Source organism: Protopterus annectens, chromosome 13.part0 (assembly GCF_019279795.1).
Source record: "Protopterus annectens isolate FY-2018-M chromosome 13.part0, PAN1.0, whole genome shotgun sequence".
Taxonomy (NCBI): domain Eukaryota; kingdom Metazoa; phylum Chordata; order Ceratodontiformes; family Protopteridae; genus Protopterus; species Protopterus annectens.
Window position 1 is genome coordinate 448,567,170 of NC_056747.1, and position 13,764 is coordinate 448,580,933.

The following is a 13,764-nucleotide window of genomic DNA, read 5'->3' on the forward strand; positions in this document are numbered from 1 at the left end:
ATGGAACTTGGGTACAATAAAGGATGTGTGCTCCTGTAAGGTTACCTTTCCACAATTTCTAATTCATTTTTTAAGTGCAACATGTACTGAGTCATCATCATCTTCTTTCGGCTGTTCCCATTAGGGGTCGCCACAGCGGATCACCTGTTTCCATTTCTTCCTGTCCTCTGCATCTTGCTCTGTCACACCAACCACCTGCATGTCCTCTCTCACCCTATCCATAAACCTTATCTTAGGCCTTCCTCTTTTCCTGTTACCTGATAGCTTCATCCTTAGCATCTTTTTCCCAATATATGCAGCATCCCTCCTCAGCACATGTCCAAACCAACGTAATCTTGCCTCTCTGGCTTTGTCTCCAAACCTTCCAACCTGGGCTGACCCTATAATTTATTCCTAATCCTGTCCACCCTCATCACACCCAGTGCAAATCTTAACATCTTTAACTCTGCCACATCCAGCTCAAACTCCTGCCTTGTTGTCAGTGCCACTGTCTCCAACCCATATAACATAACTGGTCTCACTACCTTCTTGCAGACCTTCCCTTTCACTCTTACAGGTACTCATCTGTCACAAATCACTCCTGACACTCTTCTCCACCCACTCCATCCTGCCTGTACTCTCTTCTTCACCTCTCTTCCACACTCACCGTTACTCTGAACTATTGACCCCAAGTATTTAAACTCATCCACCTTCACCACCTCTACTCATTGCATCCTCACCATTCATCTATCCTCCCTCTCATTCACACGCATATATTCTGTCTTAGTCCTGCTGACCTTCATTCCTCTTCTCTCTAGAGCATATCTCCATCGTCTCTTGCACCTGTTCCCTACTCTCACTACAGATCACAATGTCATGTAAGATGTACTGAGTAAAGATTTGAAATTAACTTGACTACTGCTTCAGTGACCTAGAGCTCCTGAAGATACAGTAATACATATCAGACTCCATTGTTCATAAAATAGTGCTGTATCCGTGCTGTATCCGTGACTGTGCCATCCTTTGGATGAGACATTAGGCCGAGACTCCATCTGCCATTGCTGTTGGTTGTTCAGGTCAATGTAAATGATTCCACAGCACATACTGAAAAGAATAAGGGAAGTTCAGAAGTGCCCAGTATGAATACCAGTTTGCTTTTTCTCTGAAAGGAATCCATTGGCCTAGTGGGACTAACATGGTTAACACAGTTTAATTAAATTAATTAAATTGCATTTCTTTATGCAGGCTCATAGCTGGTGGGGTCTATGACATATTGATATCAATAAAATTTGTAGATGTTGGAAAATAGTGTCAACCCGGTAAATTCTTTTCTGTGTCCATTTGCCATGTTAATACTAATACTGCCTGTTGATGTTTGATCCTTTACTGAGCCGTGACATTACTGTTTGAACTGTCTATGATTTCCACAGTTCACTTGCCTAGAATTCTCAAAGTGTATTGGTTGTTAGTTCATATTTATCATGTAGAAAGAAACAGAACAGATGTTCCTTTACTTAGCAAGCAGATATCAGGCTTGCCATTCCACCAAGATAAGAAAAATAGTGAGGTACTTTACACCACTTCTGAAAATTGCCTGGGCTGTTTGATTGGCTAAATGGACTGTTTTATCAGTAACAGTTTCCATTGTGAACTGATCCTGTTGACCAAGCTGAAAACCAAAAGTCATCCTGCTGGCATAGAATCTAATGGATGTATATTCAAAGCTGTTGAAAGAAAACAGCACTTAGTCAGTAGTGCAATCATTTCTGCACTTTAAAATGACTGTCATCTTTAGTCATACTATAAGTTACCCTTTTATTTAAAGAAAGGAAACTTAAAGGTTTTTTTTTGGTGCCGCACAAACAATCTCCATTGATATTCTGTGTAGGCCTGTATGTGACTGTATGCATGTAAAACACATTGAGCAGACATCTTTCTGAACTGTGACAGTGAAATGGGAAGTCTGAGTGAAGAAATGCTCCAATATGTGGGGATTGTTTAAAAAAAAGGTAAGAAATATCCTTTTCAGTAGTTCCAGTCTATAATAGCAATGGTGACCTCCTAATTGGGTGTGAAGCTTAATTTGTCCCCACTGGTGGTGAAATTTATCAGCAGTGCTTTGGCCTCTTTGATAAACTGCACCACCAATGGGTGTATCTGTCTTCAGTGCTGGGTGTGCCTTTGTTTGAAGTGTATCACAGCACATGTTCTTCAAACGTACAACAGCATTTTGGGACGCTGGAAATAAATTTGATTCAGTAGGTTTAACAGCTTTGGCCATTAAATTTGATACCAGGTCATTTAGAATTCCAGGTACTTTGCAAATAGTTGGTGGAACAGTATGATACATAGTTTTAGATGATATGATGTTTGGAAACCTTCATTAACTGCATTGTGATATAAATGGCAATCTTTGCATTCAATTGCATAACATCCTTTTATTGGGGCACTCTGTTAATTGAGTCTTAAATGACAGTACGTTGAATAGACACTCCCTTTTTTGTTATAAGTTTGTGTGTTGTGTGAAAAAAAAAGAACTCCATCTGCAGAGAAACTTATATTTGATAAAATATGAAAAATGAGTATTAAAAAGGTAAACTTCTTGAGAAACATTTAGGACAGTATGTACCTTATCCTGACAGTGAAAATGCCAGAACCTTCCAGAAATTTTAGACTGCAGTGTTAGTAGTTTTCAAATGCTTCTGTAAAATGAGATGTAGTCAAATCTTGCTTCTAAAGCTTCCTGCTTTTGTATGTAGTCAGCGTTTTGTCCCATAGTTAGCTGCATGTGATTTTGGAATTGCTCCGCTGCATAATGTAATAAATGTCTAACGTAACTTTTTCTTGTGATCATGACAGAATTTCATTGCTACTATCCCTTTGATCATGTACGTAAGTGGGTTCCTATCCTCCTTCTGTATGAAACCAGTCAACAAGTGGATTGGCAGAAATGTAAGTAAAATGTGACCTTTTCTTCAGTTGTAAACCTACATGCCTTATTTCTTCTCCGGGACTCCCTGTAAGAAAAGTAAAAATTAACCTTTTTCTGAGTCGAGTATAGGGGCTACACTGTCCTGAAAATGAATACTCCTCTGACCACTTTAGAAGTACACTTGTATTAACACAAAAAATGAAAATAGCCTTATTTTCTTTGATTTATGACCTTCAGAGATATAATTTCTGGTTTCAGTGACAGCATTAATGGAAGCAATGCAGAACAGTGGTACTGTGCCCTAGAAGTACTACTGTATTGTGTCTGTTCAGTAGAAGTGTACTGTAATAAGATTGTTTGAACATGCTGGTCTTGGCCCGGATATGATGTCTTTACCCATAGTGCCTCTGAACATATTTTTGATGAAATACTACCAATGTTTTCATCTGCCTCTAAAACTTTTTTCCTGGATATGATGTGTGAACATCCAGGACTCTTGAGCTATCCACAGAGCATGGCAATAGCAGCATTTGCAGACATGTCATGAGTATTTCTTCCTCACAGGGGTATCATGTATAGTTAGTAGGGGTGTCTTGTGACCATTCAAGATAGTGGTTGTAAAAGTAGGCACCCTGTTTTTTTACACCCATAAGTAAAACTTATTTAAAGAAAGTATTAGAATGCAGAGAAACATCACCTCACACTTGCTGTCTGGGGTTTCCACATTTTGGTCTAGTACATGGTTGAGCTGTAATGTAATTGATTTGATGGAAAACTTTGTGCATAACTGATTTCATAATTCTGAAACTGTTAACCCGGATGTTCTTAAACATGAAGTGTGGGGTGATAAGGATGTATAGGTATTTGCAAACTGGCTTGATACACACGTGGGCATAGCCATGTTGACTCCTGCCATGCCTTGGGCAAGAGATGTCATACTAAACTTCATAAAAGTATTTCAAAATCTGATGGCGCAATATCTGTAATTAAATGGTTAAAGCTGTAAACCTGATGCTTGTTGACAGAAAATTAACAGTTGTGTGTACTGCAATAGGAGAGTTCTGAGAAAAGTATTTTCCATAAGTACATGAGAGACTTGGTTCATGATGTGTCAGATGGCTGGTTGATTCTACTGCTTAGAAATTGGGTTACATGTCCTAATATTATGACCGAGTTCAAGCTGTGTATGGCACTGTCAGAATTTAAGCAGTTGCTAGGCATTGTGTATCATCTTGACAATGTATATGCAGCTGAATATAACATTGTAGATAACTTTTGAAGTAGATATTTCATAATAAAATTCATGAACAGTAATTTAAAAGACTTTCTTAAAAAGGAAGCTCTGTTCTGTGTTGCAGGTACTTGAATAATGCTGGTAAGTCATACTTTGAATGTAGCAGTACATTGTACGATCTGATAAGAATGGATACCTGTGGGTAGAATATTAAAGGAGAGACCTAAAAGCAGAAAATAGAAAATATTTGCAAAGACTGTTTATAATGCAGATTTTGGAGAATGTCACACACATTGTGTAATATTGAAAAATGTCAGAAACCAAGTTGCATTTAGAGACTGATGAATGAAATAAAAAGGGCATTTGGTTGACTGATATGTTAAACGTGATTTTGAATTGACAGTAATATCTTAGAACTGGTATAATAAGGATATGCGTTGGGACTGCTTTGTCAGACCTGACTTTGTGCATAAACAGCAATGTGTTAAAAATGGTACAAACTTTGCTGACTTGTAATATATGAAACATTAACCACAGTTTCACAGTGATGAGTGCTGGCGGCAATGGCCTGCAGTATTTAATGATTCAACCACAGAAGGACAGTGGACATACAGTAGATATTGTAGCTAACTTTTTTTTTGTTATAAAATAAAATACATGCTTATTATGTCATACAATTTAAAATTAGTTGATACAAGTGCATGCATTTAGATGCCTGTATTGTCAAAGTATGCATGGACTAAGAAGTTAAAAAAATAAATCTTACACAGGTATAATGGAGGCATTTAAAATAAATCTTACACAGGTATAATGGAGGTATTTAAAATAAATCTTACATAGGTATAATGGAGGTATTTAAAATAAATCCTACACAGGTATAATGGAGGCATTTAAAATAAATCCTACACAGGTATAATGGAGGCATTTAAAATAAATCTTACACAGGTATAATGGAGGCATTTAAAATAAATCCTACACAGGTATAATGGAGGCATTTAAAATAAATCTTACACAGGTATAATGGAGGTATTTAAAATAAATCTTACATAGGTATAATGGAGGTATTTAAAATAAATCCTACACAGGTATAATGGAGGCATTTAAAATAAATCCTACACAGGTATAATGGAGGCATTTAAAATAAATCTTACACAGGTATAATGGAGGCATTTAAAATAAATCCTACACAGGTATAATGGAGGCATTTAAAATAAATCCGACACAGGTATAATGGAGGCATTTAAAATAAATCCTACATAGGTATAATGGAGGCATTTAAAATAAATCCTACACAGGTATAATGGAGGCATTTAAAATAAATCCGACACAGGTATAATGGAGGCATTTAAAATAAATCTTACATAGGTATAATGGAGGTATTTAAAATAAATCCTACACAGGTATAATGGAGGCATTTAAAATAAATCCTACACAGGTATAATGGAGGCATTTAAAATAAATCCTACACAGGTATAATGGAGGCATTTAAAATAAATCTTACATAGGTATAATGGAGGTATTTAAAATAAATCCTACACAGGTATAATGGAGGCATTTAAAATAAATCCTACACAGGTATAATGGAGGCATTTAAAATAAATCTTACATAGGTATAATGGAGGTATTTAAAATAAATCTTACATAGGTATAATGGAGGCATTTAAAATAAATCCTACACAGGTATAATGGAGGCATTTAAAATAAATCCTACACCGGTATAATGGAGGCATTTAAAATAAATCCTACACAGGTATAATGGAGGCATTTAAAATAAATCCTACACAGGTATAATGGAGGCATTTAAAATAAATCTTACATAGGTATAATGGAGGTATTTAAAATAAATCTTACATAGGTATAATGGAGGCATTTAAAATAAATCCTACACAGGTATAATGGAGGCATTTAAAATAAATCCTACACAGGTATAATGGAGGTATTTAAAATAAATCTTACATAGGTATAATGGAGGCATTTAAAATAAATCCTACACAGGTATAAGGGAGGCATTTAAAATAAATCCTACACAGGTATAATGGAGGTATTTAAAATAAATCTTACATAGGTATAATGGAGGCATTTAAAATAAATCTTACATAGGTATAATGGAGGCATTTAAAATAAATCCTACACAGGTATAATGGAGGCATTTAAAATAAATCCTACATAGGTATAATAGAGGCATTTAAAATAAATCCTACACAGGTATAATGGAGGCATTTAAAATAAATCCTACACAGGTATAATGGAGGCATTTAAAATAAATCCTACACAGGTATAATGGAGGCATTTAAAATAAATCCTACACAGGTATAATGGAGGCATTTAAAATAAATCCTACACAGGTATAATGGAGGCATTTAAAATAAATCCTACACAGGTATAATGGAGGCATTTAAAATAAATCCTACACAGGTATAATGGAGGCATTTAAAATAAATCCTACATAGGTATAATGGAGGCATTTAAAATAAATCCTACACAGGTATAATGGAGGCATTTAAAATAAATCCTACACAGGTATAATGGAGGCATTTAAAATAAATCCTACACAGGTATAATGGAGGCATTTAAAATAAATCCTACACAGGTATAATGGAGGCATTTAAAATAAATCCTACACAGGTATAATGGAGGCATTTAAAATAAATCTTACATAGGTATAATGGAGGTATTTAAAATAAATCCTACACAGGTATAATGGAGGCATTTAAAATAAATCCTACACAGGTATAATGGAGGCATTTAAAATAAATCCTACACAGGTATAATGGAGGCATTTAAAATAAATCCTACACAGGTATAATGGAGGCATTTAAAATAAATCCTACACAGGTATAATGGAGGCATTTAAAATAAATCCTACACAGGTATAATGGAGGCATTTAAAATAAATCCTACACAGGTATAATGGAGGCATTTAAAATAAATCCTACACAGGTATAATGGAGGCATTTAAAATAAATCCTACACAGGTATAATGGAGGCATTTAAAATAAATCATACACAGGTATAATGGAGGCATTTAAAATAAATCCTACACAGGTATAATGGAGGCATTTAAAATAAATCCTACACAGGTATAATGGAGGCATTTAAAATAAATCCTACACAGGTATAATGGAGGCATTTAAAATAAATCTTACACAGGTATAATGGAGGTATTTAAAATAAATCCTACACAGGTATAATGGAGGCATTTAAAATAAATCCTACACAGGTATAATGGAGGCATTTAAAATAAATCCTACACAGGTATAATGGAGGCATTTAAAATAAATCCTACACAGGTATAATGGAGGCATTTAAAATAAATCCTACACAGGTATATTGGAGGCATTTAAAATAAATCCTACACAGGTATAATGGAGGCATTTAAAATAAATCCTACACAGGTATAATGGAGGCATTTAAAATAAATCCTACACAGGTATAATGGAGGCATTTAAAATAAATCCTACACAGGTATAATGGAGGCATTTAAAATAAATCCTACACAGGTATAATGGAGGTATTTAAAATAAATCCTACACAGGTATAATGGAGGCATTTAAAATAAATCCTACACAGGTATAATGGAGGTATTTAAAATAAATCCTACACAGGTATAATGGAGGTATTTAAAATAAATCCTACACAGGTATAATGGAGGTATTTAAAATAAATCCTACACAGGTATAATGGAGGCATTTAAAATAAATCCTACACAGGTATAATGGAGGTATTTAAAATAAATCCTACACAGGTATAATGGAGGCATTTAAAATAAATCTTACATAGGTATAATGGAGGTATTTAAAATAAATCTTACATAGGTATAATGGAGGCATTTAAAATAAATCCTACACAGGTATAATGGAGGCATTTAAAATAAATCCTACACAGGTATAATGGAGGCATTTAAAATAAATCCTACACAGGTATAATGGAGGCATTTAAAATAAATCCTACACAGGTATAATGGAGGCATTTAAAATAAATCCTACACGGGTATAATGGAGGCATTTAAAATAAATCCTACACAGGTATAATGGAGGCATTTAAAATAAATCCTACACAGGTATAATGGAGGCATTTAAAATAAATCATACACAGGTATAATGGAGGCATTTAAAATAAATCCTACACAGGTATAATGGAGGCATTTAAAATAAATCTTACATAGGTATAATGGAGGCATTTAAAATAAATCCTACACAGGTATAATGGAGGCATTTAAAATAAATCCTACACAGGTATAATGGAGGCATTTAAAATAAATCCTACACAGGTATAATGGAGGCATTTAAAATAAATCCTACACAGGTATAATGGAGGCATTTAAAATAAATCTTACATAGGTATAATGGAGGCATTTAAAATAAATCCTACACCGGTATAATGGAGGTATTTAAAATTAATCTTACATAGGTATAATGGAGGTATTTAAAATAAATCCTACACAGGTATAATGGAGGCATTTAAAATAAATCCTACACAGGTATAATGGAGGCATTTAAAATAAATCCTACACAGGTATAATGGAGGCATTTAAAATAAATCTTACATAGGTATAATGGAGGTATTTAAAATAAATCCTACACAGGTATAATGGAGGCATTTAAAATAAATCCTACACAGGTATAATGGAGGCATTTAAAATAAATCCTACACAGGTATAATGGAGGTATTTAAAATTAATCTTCGTGAAGGCTACAGACCCAAAAATTACAAAGAGATAAAGAATCTTAATTTTTAAATTCAGGTTTTCAATTATTTTTAAAAAAACAAATGTTCATAATTTAGATCTAAAGTAAAAACCAAGGCAGAAACTGTCTAAAGGTTTAATTGTATTAATTCTACTTCAAAAAGTATAGAGGTACTTAATGTAGCTATAGCTGTAGACATTTTGCAGTCCTTTCAGAAAACGTTGTAATTCTTATCAATCAATCAAAATGAGATTGCCTGATGCCATATTTTTCATTTATTTAGAGAGCTCTATAAGTCTTATCAGTCCATCAAAATGAGATATTTCAGTTATTTATAGGGCTGTGAAATTCTGGACAGAGATTTTGCTCTTAAAGTGAGAAGAAAAAAGTTTAAACTTTATACAGAGGTTTACATATGTATAACACGTGTTAAGCCAGGATTGTAAAATGTATATGAACCAAATTTTGCAAAAGTCATTTTTGTTATTGTAGAGTACGGATCAAAACTTTGTGTCTAAACTAAAAGACTGCAGCCGTGAAGACATTTGTCATGTGTGTTATATATATTTATAATACAATATTTTTTTAAAACTGAAGGAACACCACACCACATATACAAGAGTGAAAATAAAATGTTTTCTTGACTAGTTTGGCTGGGATTCTGAATTCAATAGTTGGATTGATTCTAACATTTACTTTTATGAATATTTATAAGAAATCTGACTCTATATCATGATTTGCTGTCCATCACATTGATGATACAGATAATTAAATGGTGAGCTTCAGTGGATTGTATGCCACAGTATTTAGCCATGCCACCTTTTGAATGGTTTACAAAAAATACATTTCTGAATTCACTGGGAAACTAACAAAGCCTTTCATCATAATGGAAAGTTGGTCTGTTAGAAATACACTACCCATGTAGCTTAGGACTTGAGCTTAAAATGGCCTGCTGTGGCAGCTAGCCTAGTACTTACCTGTGAGATTATATCTCCTAGTAAAAGAAACTGCATTGCAAGTGGGTCAGTTAGATAGAACATTTCATCAGCTTTCCTTTCCTTTTATCTAGTATAATAGCATTGCTGCTGAGATGATATCATTAGTAGGATTCTACTTTGGGATATTTATCCTTATGTTTAGAATATGATTGCTAAGCGTGAAAAGGATTTCATAGTATTTCAAAGTATATGGTTGCTGCACTTTGTAATCTAGCTCATATGTCTAGAATGTTATCTGTAGTGCTATCATCCTGAACTTAGTGGGGGATTTTACATGGCCTGTGTAAGTTCAGATACTGTGGAGCACAAATAATCTCTGATCCAAATATGCTTTTGTGGAACAAGTGGCTCAGGCTGATCTGAAGTTCTTAACCTGGAAAACCGATTTGCTTATTGCTCTGACATCTGCAAGGTGAGTCTCTTGAGATGGAAGGTCTCATGGTGGGACAACCTTACCTGATCTTCCACAGGGAGGAAGTTGCATTATGCACTAACCCCTCTTTCTTGCTGGATGTGGTCTCAGGATTCACTCAGTCAGTCAACCAACCTCTCTGTGTTCTTGCCAGAACCCAAGAATAAGGGAGAGGATACGTCATACCTTGGATTGCATTGACAACTCAGGTACTACATTGACAGAAACAAAAACCTTCAGGAAGGCTGAAAGGCCTTTTATTTCCTAGACTGGGCCAAAAAGGGTCAACCTGTCTGTAAGTCAACCATTGCTTGTTTTGTCCTCTGATATTGTCTTTGTTACACCCCCCCCCATGGCAAGGTGAATCCATTAAGGTAAAAGCACATTCTGCCAGGGCCTTTTCCTCTTCAGTGGTGTATTAGAAAGGAGTAGACTTTAGAAGTATTCTAGAGGCATCAACTTGGTCTGCTATCCATAACTTTATGAAGAAGTGCAAGCTGACTGTGTTTTCTAAATCCAGAGCAGGCTTTGCTAGGACCAATCTCCAGGGACTCCTGGACCCTTATCCTTCCTCTTCCCTCTCCCTGGTTGGGTAGGCTTTTGGAACAACCCATATGCCAGTAAGGCAGTGTGTTTATTCAACATAGTACGGTTTAGTTCCTACTTACCTGTAACAGTATATTTTCATAGAACACATACTGCCTTACTGGCACTACCCACCCACCATCCCCCTTTTTTGGATGTACACAGTTTGGTGTTGGAGTTGCCAGTGAGTTATGCTCACTGGCCTTTATTGTTTTGTGCGTCTGTGTGCGTCTGTGTGTCTGTGTGTGTCTGTGTGCGTCTGTGTGTCTGTCTGTTTTGGTATGAAACAGTAGGTGCTCGTAAAGCTTGCATTTTTGTCTTCTCTTCCTGCTGGCCTAGAAAACTGAGAGAGTCCTGTCTGTGGTTCTGAAAGGCAGGCCCTGTACTGCCAGATGATTGGTCCATTATACCCACAAATGGGCAGTGGGAAGAGCTCTGAGCTTTGGTACACTGCAAGAGGAAGGGTTGCAGGGCACTACTACCCCATATGTCAGTAAGACAGTGTGTTCTGTGATCATTCTTTTCAGTGGGGCTTTCATCATCAGTGATGTGCATTAGTAGTTTCTCCCCATTGCCACTGTTTTTGAATAGGTATGTTACCCCTTCACCAGTATGGCACATCTTACATGTAGCTGTCTATTATGGAAAATATTTCAAGCAGGCAGCACATTCCTGAGCTACCTTCACTATCCTGGGGTTTGTTCACATTAAAGTAAACAGAATGGGAGCTAGCAAGTACGGCTGATGCAAGGCAACCAAACTAGTATGACCAAAATATAAACGCCAGCACCAATAATGAGCTGAGAAAGCTTTATTAAACTGAGAACTAGACCGGTTTCAGCACATAGCTTTCATCAGTAGAGTAACATGTTGACATTAAGCCTGAAATCTGTATTCATTTTCTCTAGACTGGAGTGCATTTATGTGAGGCCTGCTAACTCTGACTTTTTTCAGAACTTTTTTTTTAATATACAAAGAAGTGATTTCTGTAACTTCCTACTTCTTGCATCTACCTGTTTACTTATTCTTGCTCTAATGAAGAGCTCTAATGGAGAACACGCAGAAGCAACATTTTGTAATGCTAGCTTTTTTTTATTACATTTTCATTCCACTCTGTCCTTTTTATGACTCCCTTAACTTTTCTCTTTATTGTATTAAAAATTTTACTTCTGATGCCCCTGCATGTCATTTTTGTTTAGCTCTGCCCTTCTCCTAAACTCTGCACCTATTTCCTTATATGTAGCTTAGTGTACCTTTGTGACTTCCTTTTTTTTTTTGCATTTCTTTATACCACTAGATAACCACACTTTCATCAACCTTCTCTCTTTTTTTGAGAACTAAAAATGTTCTTAACACACTTCTGCTTTTAGTACCTTTTATCTTGATATTGGGAACTGCCCTGTTCCTTTATTTAATTACACACAGCTTAAAACATTGAAGAACATCTATTTTCTTGAGTTGCATTTCTTGTAATAGAGTCTGTAAGCTCAAATGCAGGCAGCCACCTCTAGGTAGTGGCTACTTGTGTTGATTGTCTTGTCTTATCATTTCTCTATCAGTCATACCTTTCAACATATTTGCTCAAGCTTTCTAGCCTAAGCCAAAAATAATTGTGGGGGGCGGGGGCAAGGCTCAGAATCTGAGTCAGTTTTAAATATTACTCTTAATTCACTTGAAAAGTTAATAAAGGAAAAGGTTGTGCATTTTCTGAACAATATGAAGTATGATCCTTTAATGCCTGGTATTATTGACTGAGTGTAGTCCTCCGTGATTTACCAGAAAATCAAAAATGCTACAAGGGATGATCAGTGACATTTTGTAAAATAATGGACTGTTGAGCCATATGGTATCACCTAAAAGCAGTTTTCCTATCTTTCCTGTTACTGAACTAATCTTGCTCTTTTATTTTCAGTTTCTAGGAATTCTGAATAGTCTGATCACAGACTTTAGTGTTGTAAGACTGCCACGTTTCATAAAGGTACAGATAAGTAAAAGTGTTATAGTGTGAACAAGATGCTTAGCAGAGTAGTTGAGTGGCAAAGATAGATAGAAGCTGGAATTATAGCAGATGTGGAGATAAGAAATGACAAAGGCAGTCGCAAATTATAATAGGAGTGATTCGGGTGGCCTCCTGGGGACCACAAGCTCCGAGGGCCCCATGGCCAGCCATTGATCATCAGCATGAAAGTAAAGTTTAGTTACATTCAGCACACAAGATAATTTTAGTTAGCCTGTGTGCAGCACATATTACCCAGTAAGAGTGCATTTTTTTATTTAATTACAAGAAAAAGAAGTTATGTCTTATCGTAACGTTCCATCTGAGTTGTTGATCTTTATTCATTCTTTACTGTTAGGACCTCTGTTCCGTCCTTGGAACCGATATGGCTGTTTCCCAGCTCGCGCAAGCCAAACATTCTCAGCTAAGAACCTACCCACAATGCCCCTCTCCTAGATACTCTAGATCAAGTTTGCCCACCCTAGATAAAGATGTAGTAATAGGAAAAAGATAGGAGGCTCTGTCTGAGCAAATACCCTAACCACGAATACCTGAAGACCACCAGGAGTCCAGGCAGGGGGAAGGAGGGTGGGAAGTAAAGAATGAATAAAGATCTACAACTCAGGTGGAACATTATGGTAAGACATAACTTCTTTATCTGATGTTGTAAATCTTTATGTATTCTTTACTGTTGGGACCGAGTCCCCAGCTACTTGAGTCCTGGATGGCCCTAAGGAAGGATATTCCTGAGCACCATAGAACCAAAAGATGCTCATCCCATGAAGGCAAATCCAATTTGTAATGAGATATGAAGGTATGAGGTCTTGCCCATGTGGCTGCTGCGCATATATCATCCATAGAGGCTCTGGAATGAAAAGCTACAGAGGTAGCCATAGATCTGGTAGAATGAGCCTTTATTCTGGAAGGTAAGGGTAGCTTG

General features: G+C 35.9%; 2 protein-coding genes across 2 annotated transcripts in view; both read left to right on the forward strand.

Moving 5' to 3' along the window:
• Positions 1 to 13,764, forward strand: part of RBM19 (RNA binding motif protein 19) — a 1,836,515-nt gene that overhangs the window by 664,747 nt on the left and 1,158,004 nt on the right. The gene's annotated exons all lie outside the window — the stretch shown is intronic.
• Positions 1 to 13,764, forward strand: part of MFSD12 (major facilitator superfamily domain containing 12) — a 104,093-nt gene that overhangs the window by 14,400 nt on the left and 75,929 nt on the right. Inside the window, exon 4 of the mRNA XM_044055459.1 lies at positions 2,839 to 2,931. Within this exon, the coding sequence (XP_043911394.1) occupies positions 2,839 to 2,931 (93 nt within the window). The remainder of the gene's footprint in view (positions 1 to 2,838; positions 2,932 to 13,764) is intronic.